We start from the raw sequence: 14,368 nt of genomic DNA on the forward strand, positions 1-14,368 counted from the left end.
ATTACGATTTGCCGTACAAAAAAGTGGAACAGAAAAATATATACAGTTTGGAAAAAAGTTTGGTGAAATAACCCCTATATGCAGAAGTGATAAATTCCTGTATGGCTTTCAGAATATTGGTTTTTTATATCAAAATCGGTGATTTTTTTGTTCATTTTGTATGAATTGGCTGGTGTGAAGGGTGGTAGAAAGAGTAAATTGAATCCTAATTTTAGGATACGCTTTATAATTGAAATTGAATAATTATAATTGAAATCACAGGTGTGAAATGAATCCATTTGAAACATATTTCTGTCCCCAGAATGAAAAGATAGACGTTCCTATCATTAAGAAGATGAGTTCAACTTGCCTGGTGATGCCAATTTGGTTAGCCAGATACGCGTCGGGCATAGAAAAGTGAATTCGCAAATTTAAATCACTTTTGTGAAAACACAAATTTTTCCTATTTGTACCATTTTTCTGTATGGCGTTCTGTGAGTGAAGAACCCAGTACTGTATAATATAAAAATAAAGAACTTTCCGTCACAAATTTGGGTCACTAGATCTACTTACTCAAGATTTTCACCAACAAATAATGGCATGAAGCTGAAAACTGATTTTTCACTTCAGAACTTTAAAAATCATACATTTTTGGGAGGTATTCTATAATCAATCGAAAATTTAGCATGGATTTTCATGAACTTTCACATTTTTGGGAGGTATTCTATAATCAATCGAAAATTTAGCATGGACTTTCAGTGTTTTTCCTGTATTTTCGACTAGTATTATTTACTCCACTGAAAACATATCTTTTAGAAACACTTACTGCTTATTTCTTTTACAACTTGTCAAGATAATCAGTAGTGTCACTCAAGAAATTCATGTTTTATTCAATTGTTACTGTGATAATCCTTCCGACTCCCATGATGTTTATATCATCGTAGTATATTTGAAAGTATTACCTACAATTACTCCTATAACCTCTTTGATTAAGGGTGTCAAATTAGTTTCTTCATACAAACGTGAAAAAGCCAAGTTGCAGACGTGCTCTTCGAACATATTAAAAATAATACATTTCAGAAGATAAGTGTATCATCCATTTTCCACTTGTCGCACATTCATATCCATTTTCCTCATGTCGCACACTCTATTCATTTATGGGTAATTTTCTGATGTTTTAACCAAGAGATGAGAAAAAACGTGCCAAAAGTGACGCTGGTTTTACTTTACTGCTTATTGGATTCTCCGTTTGAAATATGTACTTTACGACAGAACGTGCGCTATCACCAGAGACAGCTTCCATGAAGATCTCGTAAAATACGCAATTTTGCTGCGAAAACATATTTATTTTCGAATGTTGAATATTTCATGAACATAACTACTTCCTGGAACTCAATAATACGCAAATATGAATCTGACTTTCGTACATTTTGGGGATCGTTAAGTTGTTGAAATGTTGGCGATTGATGGAAGGATTGAGAGATATCTACTCGTATAGTGGCGTCATCGAAGTCTTTCTTCGGAAGTCCTCAAGATCAGCTTTGATTTTGATGATTTCTACGTTAATTTTTTTTCAATCATGAACCTTTGAAAGCGTTGACAACATTAATGATATTATCTGAACAATATGTGTGATATTTGTACAGACATTCAGTTCTGCCTGTTATTTTTTTCGAAAAAATTCAATGTTGAATAAACAATTAACATTTTCAATAACTCAGTATCAGAGTTTGGGCGTTCACAAAATTAAAACACTCAGTATATTAAAACTAAGATTAGTACCTTACCTCACAATATGTTTGATTTTTGATCATTATTTCGCAAGTCGACAAACTAGGCCGATAATTGTCGACACATGAAAAGTCAGCAGTGATCGTGTTTTTGGAGTACAGAGCAGAGAGTTGAGGTTCCTTAAGTACAATTTCTGATTAGTATAATATTGTTTCGGCTAATTAAATTTGTTATTACTTTTGTACGTCTCTGCTTCATTAGTTTCAAAGCCAATCACTGAACCTCTCGAAGTCCTAAATCAATAAAATGAGTGAACTCGTCGAAGAGCCCCCAGTGGTGCGACAATATAATGATATTGGAATTAAAGCGTCTGGGAAAAATCGTAGAATTATGAAAGATGTACTTCAATCTGTCATTTATCTCAAAATAGGTTGAAGCGGGGACTACGGAGAGAATGTGCAGCTCGTAGATGGAAGCATTTTGCACCATCTGGATGCCGTAGAGACGTATACTTACCTCGGATTGGAACAACGTCACTCACTAGAGTGACGTTGAAGAACTCTCTTCGCGGCAGTATCTGGCCATCGGAACTGTCGGGGAAGAACAAAGTTGCTGCTGTCAATATACTTGCCGTTCCAATCTTACTCTACTCTACTCTACGTAAACACTCGAAAAATATTTCACCTCCTAAGGAGTTTGCATTTCAAATCGTCCGTTTCAGGACAACAGGGAGACCGTGGATTTTTTTGTTTCGAGTATCTACATGATAGAATGATACTGGATGGAGCCTGTAAAATCTTCAGAAGTTCGATACCCTTTCTCCGCATGGTCCGCGACCATGAGATATCGTAAATTAGAACCTTTCTCTTTGGTACATCTGCCTGAGCAGTTGATGAATTCGGTGTTGAGTTTTCGACACTGAAAGAGGTGATCACAACTCCGACACCGTATTGGAACCCGTTCAGCAAAAGGCCCATATAAAAGCCGCAGACATCAGTTCAATCCATGGGGTCTTTTTCAGCTAATGCATTTGCTAACGGCATTTCCAGCATAAGCAGTCTGAGCCTATATTCATTAATATAACGTGGCCCTTTATCACCACCTACGGCACTTTTAAGGTATTGACTAGACACCGGTGTTGCCGTATGCTCCGGGGGACAAGACAATATTTGTCATCAATTGAAGTAGGTGTTTCGCAGGGGTACTGCTTGTCATCGCATCTTCTCTCGCTCTATTAGCACGATGTTCTCAAGAACGAATGTGGGTATCTATGTGGATGATACCGCAATTTGAGCACACTTTTTATTTAATAGCGCTGGATTATATCATTAACCCCTGTTTCTCACAAGTGTTCCTCAGGTCAACCATAAAAAGAAATCAAATCATTTTGTGGAAATGAGAGGTTTCTGTTGCAGCTTAAACACAAGACTAGAAACCCATCAATTATGGAATATGTAACAATTTGCTAAAATATACCAAAACAGGTTATGAAACCTGCCGAATGTACTTTCTATGACAACAGAATCCAGCATATTCTTTAAACGACTTGCCGAATGTACTTTCATGACAACAGAATTGAGCATATTTTTTAAACGACCGAAAATAAAATAATTAAGCATCGAACAACAGAAATGAAACTACTCGGGATGTAGTGAACGCACTAACTAGCAAAAACCTACTGAAGTTTGGAAATATTCATATTATTATACCACTGATACTTTTCAAGTAGCCAAGGAATTTGAAAACTACTGTTATGTTCTGTAATGGATATGATAAACTCAAAACATAGAATACACTAAATAATAACTCAGTGATGGTTAAATAAACCCAGGATTGAGACTTCCCCCTTTCTCGTTTTTTGCTGTTGGATCCAAACTGCTTCAGGGAAACTATTATGGCAAAGTAGGGAGGGATCAAGGAGTTTTAGGAGAAGCAGTGTTGAAGAAAACTTATTCGAACGAAGAACAATTCACACATTAGTTTAAGTCTATACAATAAAATCACCCGCGCGTACCTTATTTCTTTTCCAATCCAGCTGTTCCGAATATTTCTAATTTCAAAACTAAACTACTCAACTAAATAGATTTATTCTATCAAACCGTGAGCGGTGTTGCCGAAACTTAAAATTAATTTTCCTTAAATATATACATGCCTAAACAACTACTTTTGTTATATAGTCCGCGTTACCGATCCTAACATTTACAATTAGAATTTGAAGTGATCAATGTAATGAAAATTTTATTTTCAATTTCGTGAAATTTCTTCAATTTCTTACCAATTACTATTTGGTAATTGGTGAGAATTGTCTCTCTTCAATAGAAAATTTTTGAATTGCTTCAAAACTTCTATCATCTTTTGAAAGCGAAGCAAATCTGGATAACTAGCGAGTCCTCTCATTACTAGCGAATTTCAAGAAGTTACTAGAATGAATTATGAATTACCACTCAATACAGCTCAATATTGAAAAAAATTTTACAGAATTTCATTTCGGATTTCGACAAGATTTCAACATGACCTCCGCTGCTTTAGCATTCACGGAAAAGTTGAATGAGATTTCAGAGTCAACAGCGCATTCATATGCAGATGACACTGTATGTGTAGTGGATGGAAAGGACTGGGATGAGACCATATCAAAGGCTGAAGTTGGTACGTTGCCAGAAGATTTTTTTGAGGAATTCAAAATCCAAGCGAATGTTCATTGATTTATTGAAAATGTATAAAAATATTTACAAAACGGTGGCAACAACCAAAATTTCAAAAGATAGTATAAGACAGCGGCGCTCCCACTCTTGTGTAGGCAGGAGCGACAGCCAGAGTAGAACGTGCCGCTATAACACCAACAGGTGCCGGTGCAACAACTGGTGCAGCCTGTGCTACAACCGGAGCTGCTGCTAATGCCAAGGGAGCCTTTCTTACAATGGCGTTGAAACCATTCACTGGATCAGCGGTGTAGTCCACGATTCTGCGAGTACCATCGGGTTCAGCTACATTATATTGTCCTTGAACAATTCCGTTGGCTCTGCTTTCTACTTGCCCTTTTGAGTCTCCTGTGAGAGCATCTTGCACATCATAGGCGAAAGAGTACGATGGATTGGGATCGAAAGTATCATCAGCTAGTCTTCCTAGGAGTGGTGAAGCTACCACTGCTGCTGGAGCTGGGATGACTGATGCCTTCGAGATAACCAAGATGGTTGCCAAGATTGCGAACTGTAAAAGAAAATCAAATGAAAATCTGATTACCAAAATTCAGTTGAAATCTGTGTTGAATCAAATTCTGATTATGAAAATTGGTAATAGATAATTTTACTGGTACTTCATTTTCTGATTTCCTCATTAAGCGAACAATTAACAATGAAAGCCAGAAGAAAAACTTGTTCAATTCAATTTGTATGGACATTTTCCACTTAAATAGTTTGAGCTGAACAAAAGGCATTGCAATATAAAATCTATGACATATTATATTGAGTTGAAATAATTTTGTCAATATTATGGAACTGTTACATGAGTTTCATCACGAAAAACTATTCATAATTTTTCGCAAAAAATATTTTACCATTTGAGTTGGTTTCGATGAGTTTTACTATATCGAACAGAAATTATTATTTTTCTCTGTGTAGACACACACATTCTTATTGAATATCACTTCCGTTTCTTTTTCAACCAAAGTACTTTTCTCCAATCGGCTTTCAAGCTTCTATCTATCAGACTTATATGATTGACTGATCCACTAGATCCGATTCAAAGACGGGCATTTTCTTCGGATCTGATCAAACCCTGAAGCTGATGTACTAAGAACAGATTCAACTTATTCAAAAAAAGATTTCTAATAACACATGCCGCATATTCTGATGTAAAATGTTTTCACTTTCCGAATTCTGAATTTTCGTCCACTTGGCACTCAGAAAATATATTCACTTTTGTTTTCACCTACCTTCAACGCCATTGTGAGTGATTCGTGATCGGTTGTTTGATGAACTCGACTGTCTATTATCACCAAAGCCTACTTGGCTTATATAGTCACCTAATTAGATTTCATAAGTCGCATGCACGCGGTATGAGTGTTTTATTGAATACCAAGTAATTTGGTAACAAATTTGTTATTGAAACGAAATATACGGTATAGATTGAATGGGTATATTCTTAGGAGTGATACATTTTTGGGAAATAAAGTTTTTGTCGAAAGTTACTTCTTTGCATGATCTACACATCTTTGTATAGAGTTGATTTTTTGAAATTGATTCCTTCCTTTCTTTGGAAGATTTCCACTTTTTTTGTATCAAGATGGAGTAGTATACGGCATAATTTTCATTTGTTGGACTCAAAGAAGTAGGTATACAGAGTGTTTCTTAACTACTGTACGAAACTTCAGAGTGTGATTCGTTTGGCCGTTAGAAGAAAAGTTTTTATGAACATATGTCCGAAGTTGCTTCGTTGCTGAGATACAGGACGTTGAAGTTCAAAAAACCGTATTGTCAATCAGCAGAGATTCCATCGTGAATGATTTTTCTAATGCTGAAATGGCTAACATGCACTTTATTCGTGGATTAGCAAATGGAAATGCGGAAGAAGCATATATAATTTACCAAGACAGATATCTCAACAGAGTAATTCCATGTGTTAAAACATTCAGAACGCTACATGCAAGATTATGTAAAACAGAGTTTTAATAAAATACAGGTGGTTGAATATCAGAAACTGTAACGATGCCTAAACTAGAAGAAGCTATACTCGATGAATAGAATAGAATAACATTTATTCGTACAATGCATACACAAATAGTGTTCGCAACGCAAATAGTGACAACAACGGTTTTAAAAAACTACAAAAACTACAAAAGCAAGTCATGGACCTGTTTTACCCAAATTTAAGATGCGATAACGTCAGTTATAGGACATTGTCATATTTAGGTGAACCAACCAATAATATTGCCCTTTTTTTATAGAGAGAATGCGTAAACGTAACATACAGAACAAAATAATAGTCTAAATATATCTATTGAAAAAATAAAGACAAAAATTTGGTGTCGGATAGATCAGGAGTATATAACCTGACTTGTGGCTCTTGCCCAAAACTGTATATTGGCCAAACGGGGAGAACAGTTTACCAAAGAATTGAAGGACAAAGAAGTAGTTTTTTAAATAGAAAGACCAATTACATCTGCAAACTACCTTTCAGCAGGAGGACATGAGTTCAATCATGAATACGACTTGTTACATTTAGAAGAGAAGAGTTAGGAACTCAATCTTCTAGAATGTCCAGAAATCAGTAGAATTGAATAACTCCCCGTCACTAAATATTTTTTGAAATGTGGAAACTGGGACATGAAATCAGGTAATTTAATTCATTACAAACTTGGTGAAAATCAGTTACTTGAAATGTAGGTACTACTAATTCAAAACTTGATATATCAAGCATTGAATTGTAGAATATAGTTAATAAAGACACGCTCGAAGAAGCCACTGTATGGCTTATGCTTTTTTGTAAATTGTTTAGTGAAAATCTCACAATAAGTATTTTTTGAATACGTTTCTTAATTTTCAATTTGAAAGAGTTCATACTCATGTCCAAAATCTGAAACTCATATGGTAACACGTTAAATTTGTTCAAAGAAATACATATAAATGAGAGTTCTGCGATTTACCTAATCCATATTTGGGTAATCTTACATTTGTTTTGGCCCTGGTATCATGGTAGTGGATGTCCTTCTGCTTAGTCACTTTATTTTCACCTATTGAATTTTTAACATAATACAGACATTCATATATGGATCAAGATCAGCCTGTGCCGTAATTCTGATATGACTTTTTTTGTAATTTGAATAATATATCTAAATAACATGGGCATAGCAAAAACGCATCTGACATGGAATAACAAAAAAAGGTAAATGACAGCTAAACGTAATTTTGTCAATGGTTAATGAAGGCAATTGATGATGGAAATGGTGGTTTCCTGAATACCCCTGGTGGAACTGGTTAGACATTCCTGATGTCATTAGTTTTAGCCACTGTTCGCGCGAGATCCAACATTGCTCTTGTAGTTGCTTCTTCTGGAATAGCAGCCACATTGTTTGAACGATGCCGTACGGCTCATTCAGCATTGAAATTGCCGTTTAATCTTCAAACTATTGAAGAACCAACATGTAATATTTCAAAAAACTACGCAATTGCGTAGCATCGAAAATAATCATATGGGACGAATGCACAATGGCGCACAAACGTGCATTAGAAGCACTTAACCGAACATTGAAACATCTACGCAATGACTCGAGATGTTTTGGAGGTGCAATGATTCCATTGTCTGGCGATTTCCGGCAAACACTGCCAGTAATTCCAAGATCAACGGCTGCCGACGAAATAAACGCTTGCCTCAAATCATCAAATCTATGGCGCTATGTAAAGAAACTTCAGCTGACAACAAACATGAGTGTTACATTGCTTAATGATACATTTGCTGAAGATTTCTCGGAGCAATTGCTGACTATCTATCGGTAATGGTCGAGTACCGGTCGACGAATCGGGCGTATTGATTTCATTTCCTCAGAATTTCTGTAACTTTGTCTCATCGAAAGACGAACTTATCAGCAGAGTATCCCCAAACATAATTACTTACTACAAAAAATAATGAATGGTTGGGTGAGTGACCAATTTTAGCGGCTAAGAATAAAGATGTAGATGACCTAAACTACATAATTCAGAATGATATCATTGGAACAATGCATTCACTCAAATCAATTGAATTTTTAGACTCCTTGGATGTGCCTGGCTTACCACCGCACAATTTACGCTTGAAGTTTGGCTCCGTGGTAATCATGCTTCGAAACATAAGCCCACAAAAACTCCTTGAAAGTTTGTGGTATGAATCTGGAAAATCAATGTTTTTCACATGGTCCATTATATGTGGCATGTTCATGGGTTGGAAGACCATCTGCGTTGTTTATACTTGCGCCTGATAATAAAACAAAAAATGTCGTGTATCACAAGGAACTTAAATGAAGAGTGTAACTGAACGAAGAATAACTGAAATACTTGATTGATAAAAAAATGTAATTGATAAAATCAAAAATGTGCTTTTCTTAATTGCCTCTAAGACGGAACGAAGTTCGCAGGGTCAGCTAGTTATTCTTATTTGAGAAATATAATGTTTTGGTTTTATCATCATTTATGGTAAGATAATTTGTTTCTAGACCAGTTTGCTATGAAGTTTCCAGATGCATTAGCGTTAGAACTTAGATAGGCGTAGTGTCACTCAACAAAAAAGCGGCATCATCAGCGTACATTATAGGAGAAGCATCCATTACGTTGTTGTTTACCACGTTCAGTCATGAGTCTGCATGAAATATACGTATCTTTAGATGTGGAACTTGTTACAATAGAGAAAAAATGCCTTTATGGTCTGACATATGCAGTTCAATTACTTCCACGATCAAGTTGTTTATGTTAGTAAACAGACTATCTACTTTTGAAACACTGGTGCTGGTAACTCGTGTATTTTCATTAACTTTTTTCTCAAGATTATGTGACAGGAAAATATTCACATTTATATTATCTTAGACATTAAAATTTAAGTTGAAGTCGGTAAACGCAACAATCTGATTATTAGAAGGTATCATATCCAATATTTCGTGTAATGCACTCAGGAAAACATCAGTGTCACCCGTAGGAGACCCATATATATATATATATATATACATAAGAAATGGATGCGATGATGATGCGACAGAAGAAGATCCTTCAAATACTATCAGGATTATTGCACTGCAAAAACCGTATGGACAATTCTGAAAAGACAAATCCTATACCCATATCACATACAGCGGGACCGAACTCTACTGCCTCGGGATTTTCACTCAAGAATAATGTTTTGCAGGTTGTTGATTCATACGATGGCACCAAAAATTACCAAAAATTGTATGTACTATCCATTTTTGAAACACTGGTGCTGGTAACTCGTGTATTTTCATTAACTTTTTTCTCAAGATTATGTGACAGGAAAATATTTACATTTATATTATCTTAGACATCAAAATTTAAGTTGAAGTCGGTGAATGCAACAATCTGATTATTAGAAGGTATCATATCCAATATTTTATATAATGCACTCAGGAAAACATCAGTGTCACCCGTAGGAGACCCATATATATACATAAGAAATGGATGCGATGATGATGATGCGACAGAAGAAGATCCTTCAAATACTATCAGGATTATTGCACTGCAAAACCCGTATGGACAGTTCTGGAAAGAAAAATCCTATACCCATATCACATACAGCGGGTCCAAGCTCTACTGCCTCGGGATTTTCACTCAAGAATAATGTTTTGTAGGTTGTTGATTCATACGATGGCACCAAAAATTACCAAAAATTGTATGTACGGACGAAGCAAATTTTTCACGAGATGCTATTATGGACTTTCACAATGACCATTTTTGGTTCGACAGAAATTCCCACGTTGTTAAAGAAAGTAATTTTCAGCAACAATTTTTGCTGAACATTTGGGTAGGAAGGATTAGTGACTACCTAATTGGCCAATTTTTTGCAGCAGCAAGATTAACAGTTGAATCCTGCACGGACTTTTTGCGAGATTATCTACCCATTTTGTTGGAAGAAGTGCCGGTACTTGTAAGGCAATATGTGGTTCATACACGATGTGGCTCCAGCTCATTTTAGTGTTTTTGCCCGTCAGCATCTCGACATCACCTACCCTAATCGCTGGATTGGACGTGCAGGACGCGCACTCCTGATATGACTCCTCTAGATTTCTATTTATGGAGTCATCTGAAGGCTCCTGTTTATAAAACTCCTGAACTAGATGTGAATGACTTGTGAAATCGAATAATTGACAATTGCAATGTCATAAGGAATATTCCAGGTATTTTTGAAAGTGTTAGACAATCACTGGCAAATCGATTGCAATCGTGTATTTCATCAGAAGGTGTACATTTTGCTTATTTACTGTAAGGTCGGAATATTTTATTATTTACTTCTAGTTTTAATTTTATGTTGTCCATGGATAGCTTTCAGAAGTGACTTTTTCTGGAAAACAAAGTTTGATATGAAGAAAACACAAACAACGAAAAAGTTATGTTTTCAGGTGCAACAACAAACTACAAAAAAAGTCAGTGGTTTTCTTTTTTTTCACAATATTGTTGGCTGAGGAGCCCACTGAGACGCCTCTGGACCTAATAATTTCAGTTAACTACTTTAGTGATCCCAAAAATGTTTCTGAAGAAAGGTTGGTTGGGTAACAGGATCAATTTTTTTCTTAGAAAACCTATTTTGTGAAGTTTTTCGTTTTTTGTTTATTCGATATCTGAAAATAGTGTAGAATCGAAAATTTATTATGTTCCTGTTTTTATTCAAGAGTTGGCCTAACAACACAGTGTTTGTGTTTTTCATTAATTTTCTCATGTTTGTACCATGTATGTCGCTGCATCTTCGTCCATATACCAGTCGTGTAAAAATAATAGCCAGTGGAAACACGCGTTTCAATCACAAATTGATCATCTTCAAGAGGAAGATCAAGAACTAACTCAGTTTAGTAAAATATATCTTTGGCGATTCGTAGAAAAAATTTCGAAATCATTGACGAATAACAGATTAATCGTCAATTTGGCGACGTTGACAGAGCTGCATTGATATATTTCATAATGCCATTGAAATCAAGAAGATAATCTTGGAGAATAGTATATGAGAAAATTGTCTATTGAAAACACTCCCTTATCTTCAGGAGGAATCTTTCTCTTGAAGATGATGACTCGGTGATTGAAGCATTTGTCGAGGTGTTGAAATTAACGCTTCGGTGTTGTGACTGAAATCCTGTAATATTCATTACTAAACCAAAGGTTCCAAAGAGTGCACCACAATTATATAACGAATCAGTCGAACCAGATATCCAATTCAGCGAAAGAATCATTAATTTGGCCAAAGTAGAGTTTAACAAAGAGGAAATTTCAACAATTTCCAAAGGCCCAAAATATGCACCGACAATAATACACAAAAACAGTTTAGATACGTTAATAACAGATACAGCCATTGCATCAAAACAGACAAATAATAGAGATATAGCGACATATAAAATCAATGAAGCAATTCAGAACCATCCATTTGCAAACTATAATGACACAGGCATAATAAAAACTCTATTACAAAAAATAAGAAAAAACAATATTTTCCTCACGAAAACTGATAAATCGAATGACATCGTTACCTTTAAACGAGAAACATATATCCAGAAAATTGAATCAGTCTTTTATAATGAAAATATCACTGTCATAAAAAACACCCAATGGGAAATAGTCAAAATGAACTAAAGAATCCCTTTTCAAGCTAAAGTAGACAATATCACGTCTTTTGAAATTTCGGCAGCTTTCATTGTATGCCTAAATTAGAGTTACTAACAATTCAACATCAAATTTTAAAAACTGAATTCAGGTTTACCAATGGGCTCACCCCTTAGTCCACTTTTAGCAGACATATTCATGAACAGCTTGGAGACCACTGTAGTAAATTCCGACCTGGTTAAAAACATATTTATTTTTTGTATGTAGACGATATTCTCGCCTATTTCAGAGGTACTACACGAAAGCTGAACCAATTTATGACATTTATGAATAATCTCAATAGAAACATACAGTTCACACTCGGAACGGAGATAGAGAAACAATTAATTTCTTAGACCTGACCACATATTTAAAATAAATTCGAGTTCAATATATACAGTGAGGATGTAAAACGTCCTCCCCTCCGTTAACTTTTAAAATGGAACAAGCCATCGAGGTCGGGTAAAATTCAGGTGAGAAGGTATTAATTTTACTACGTTGTGACATAAAAATGATTGTGTTCACGTGGCCTAGTGTCAAGAGGACACAATCAACTTTTTTATAAATGTAAAGGGGGATCACGTGGCTCCTGCTTTTGAAGGCCTTTCGATTCTCTGTCCAACATCGCTGTGTTTGTGAAAATCGTTACACTCATAAATATTCAGCTAACGGTGATTTCCAGTTTCGTCAACAATAAAGTACTCCATATTTCAAGTTCAATCAATATCATGGTATTGTATCATGAAAAAGGCAACAAATTAAAGTTTCAATTTTTAATTTAATTTAAAAACTTTTTTATAAATGTAAAGGGGGATCACGTGGCTCCTGCTTTTGAAGGCCTTTCGATATTCTCTGTCCAACATCGCTGTGTTTGTGAAAATCGTTACACTCATAAATATTCAGCTAACGGTGATTTCCAGTCTCGTCAACAATAAAGTACACCATATTTCAAGTTCAATCAATATTATGGTATTGTATCATGAAAAAGGCAACAAATTAAAGTGGCATTATTTATTTTATATCGATATAAATACTGAATGAAATTGAAATATGAAAACCAATAAATAGTCTTCATGCTGGTGATGAAGTAATTTTTATACTAATAACTTAACTGAAGACGTGTTTTGCTATACAGTAGCTTCCTCAGTCGAACTGACACTTGAACTGTTCAACAATGCATTTCATACATAGAGCAACCAGGATAGTAGTGATTTCATCATTGTTAGTGATTTTAACCTATCAAATATCATGTGGCAGTTCAACCACAAGCTGGCTTCTCATTACCCTCAGTATGTCACTGATACCCTCAGCTAATATTTCATTGATCATATGTGTCTCCTCAATATGAAACAATACTGTAACATTAAGAATCTCAACCAGAAAATCTTAGATCTGATCATGTCTAATTCCAATATAGTGGATGTCAAAAGAAGTATGACTCTCTTCGTTGAAGAGGATGAACACCATCCTGCCTTGGATATCGTAATGAACACCTTCATTTCTAGATTGTTTCCCCTAACTCTTATACAAAATCCATATTCGTTAATGCAAACTATAGAATACTCAAAGATGAACTTCAAAAATCAATTGGAAAGAATCTCTTTCGAGCCATAATGTCAACATAAGTGTAAGCATACTCTACGGTACTCTCGACTCATTAATTCAGTCTCACAAACCAACTAAAACAATAATAAAATCCAAACACCGTGTAAGGTTCTCGGCTTGAATTAAAAATTTTATAAGACAAAAAAAGAAAAACAGCGTGTCAAATGGAAAAAAATTAGCAACCCTGATGATTATGAAATGCTCTCTTCACTACGCAAATTCGTTAAATGTACCATAGACAATGACTATACAGTTTACATAAGGCAGACCGAATATAACATCAAGACCAACCCTAAATACTTCTGATCTTGCCTTAGCAAAAAAAAATACAAATATTTTCCAGCCTCTCTATACTTTGAAGATGGAGTCAAGTCCGATAGTGAATCAATTAGTGAACTATTTTCGGAACATTTCCATAGCGTATACGAATCTGACTCATCTCGATCCTAAATCGCAATATACGATAACACATTATACAACTTCAATATATATTCCATACAAAAACAAGAAATCATTGAGGCACTTCATAGACTAGATACTAACAAAGGGCCTGGTCCTGACGGTATATCTCCTATATTCCTGAAAAACTGCAGTGTGAGCCTTGTGGAACCGCTTTGTATAAACTAGTTAACTGCTTTTTATAATCTTTGAGAAATCCCTGAAAACGTGTGTTTTCCTTCATAAATGGAAAATTGACCAAATCATTCCCATTCATTAATCCGGAGATAAAAATA

The 14,368-nt window shown here is 35.2% G+C and overlaps 2 protein-coding genes across 8 annotated transcripts in view; one reads left to right on the forward strand and one right to left on the reverse strand.

Moving 5' to 3' along the window:
• dlg1 (MAGUK family member discs large 1) overlaps positions 1–14,368 on the forward strand; it is an 889,881-nt gene that overhangs the window by 275,511 nt on the left and 600,002 nt on the right. The gene's annotated exons all lie outside the window — the stretch shown is intronic.
• LOC111503150 (larval cuticle protein A3A) lies at positions 4,400–5,785 on the reverse strand. The gene is made up of 2 exons (XM_023157377.2): positions 5,642–5,785; positions 4,400–4,917 (listed from the first exon to the last, which is right to left on the reverse strand). The coding sequence occupies exons 1-2, from the start codon at positions 5,651–5,653 to the stop codon at positions 4,465–4,467; spliced, it is 465 nt and encodes a 154-aa protein (XP_023013145.1). The 5' UTR covers positions 5,654–5,785; the 3' UTR covers positions 4,400–4,464.

Source organism: Leptinotarsa decemlineata, unplaced genomic scaffold, assembly GCF_025532065.1.
Source record: "Leptinotarsa decemlineata unplaced genomic scaffold, Ldec_3_MD MMD2_tig00002159_RagTag_RagTag, whole genome shotgun sequence".
In the NCBI taxonomy this organism is placed as follows: Eukaryota; Metazoa; Arthropoda; class Insecta; order Coleoptera; family Chrysomelidae; genus Leptinotarsa; species Leptinotarsa decemlineata.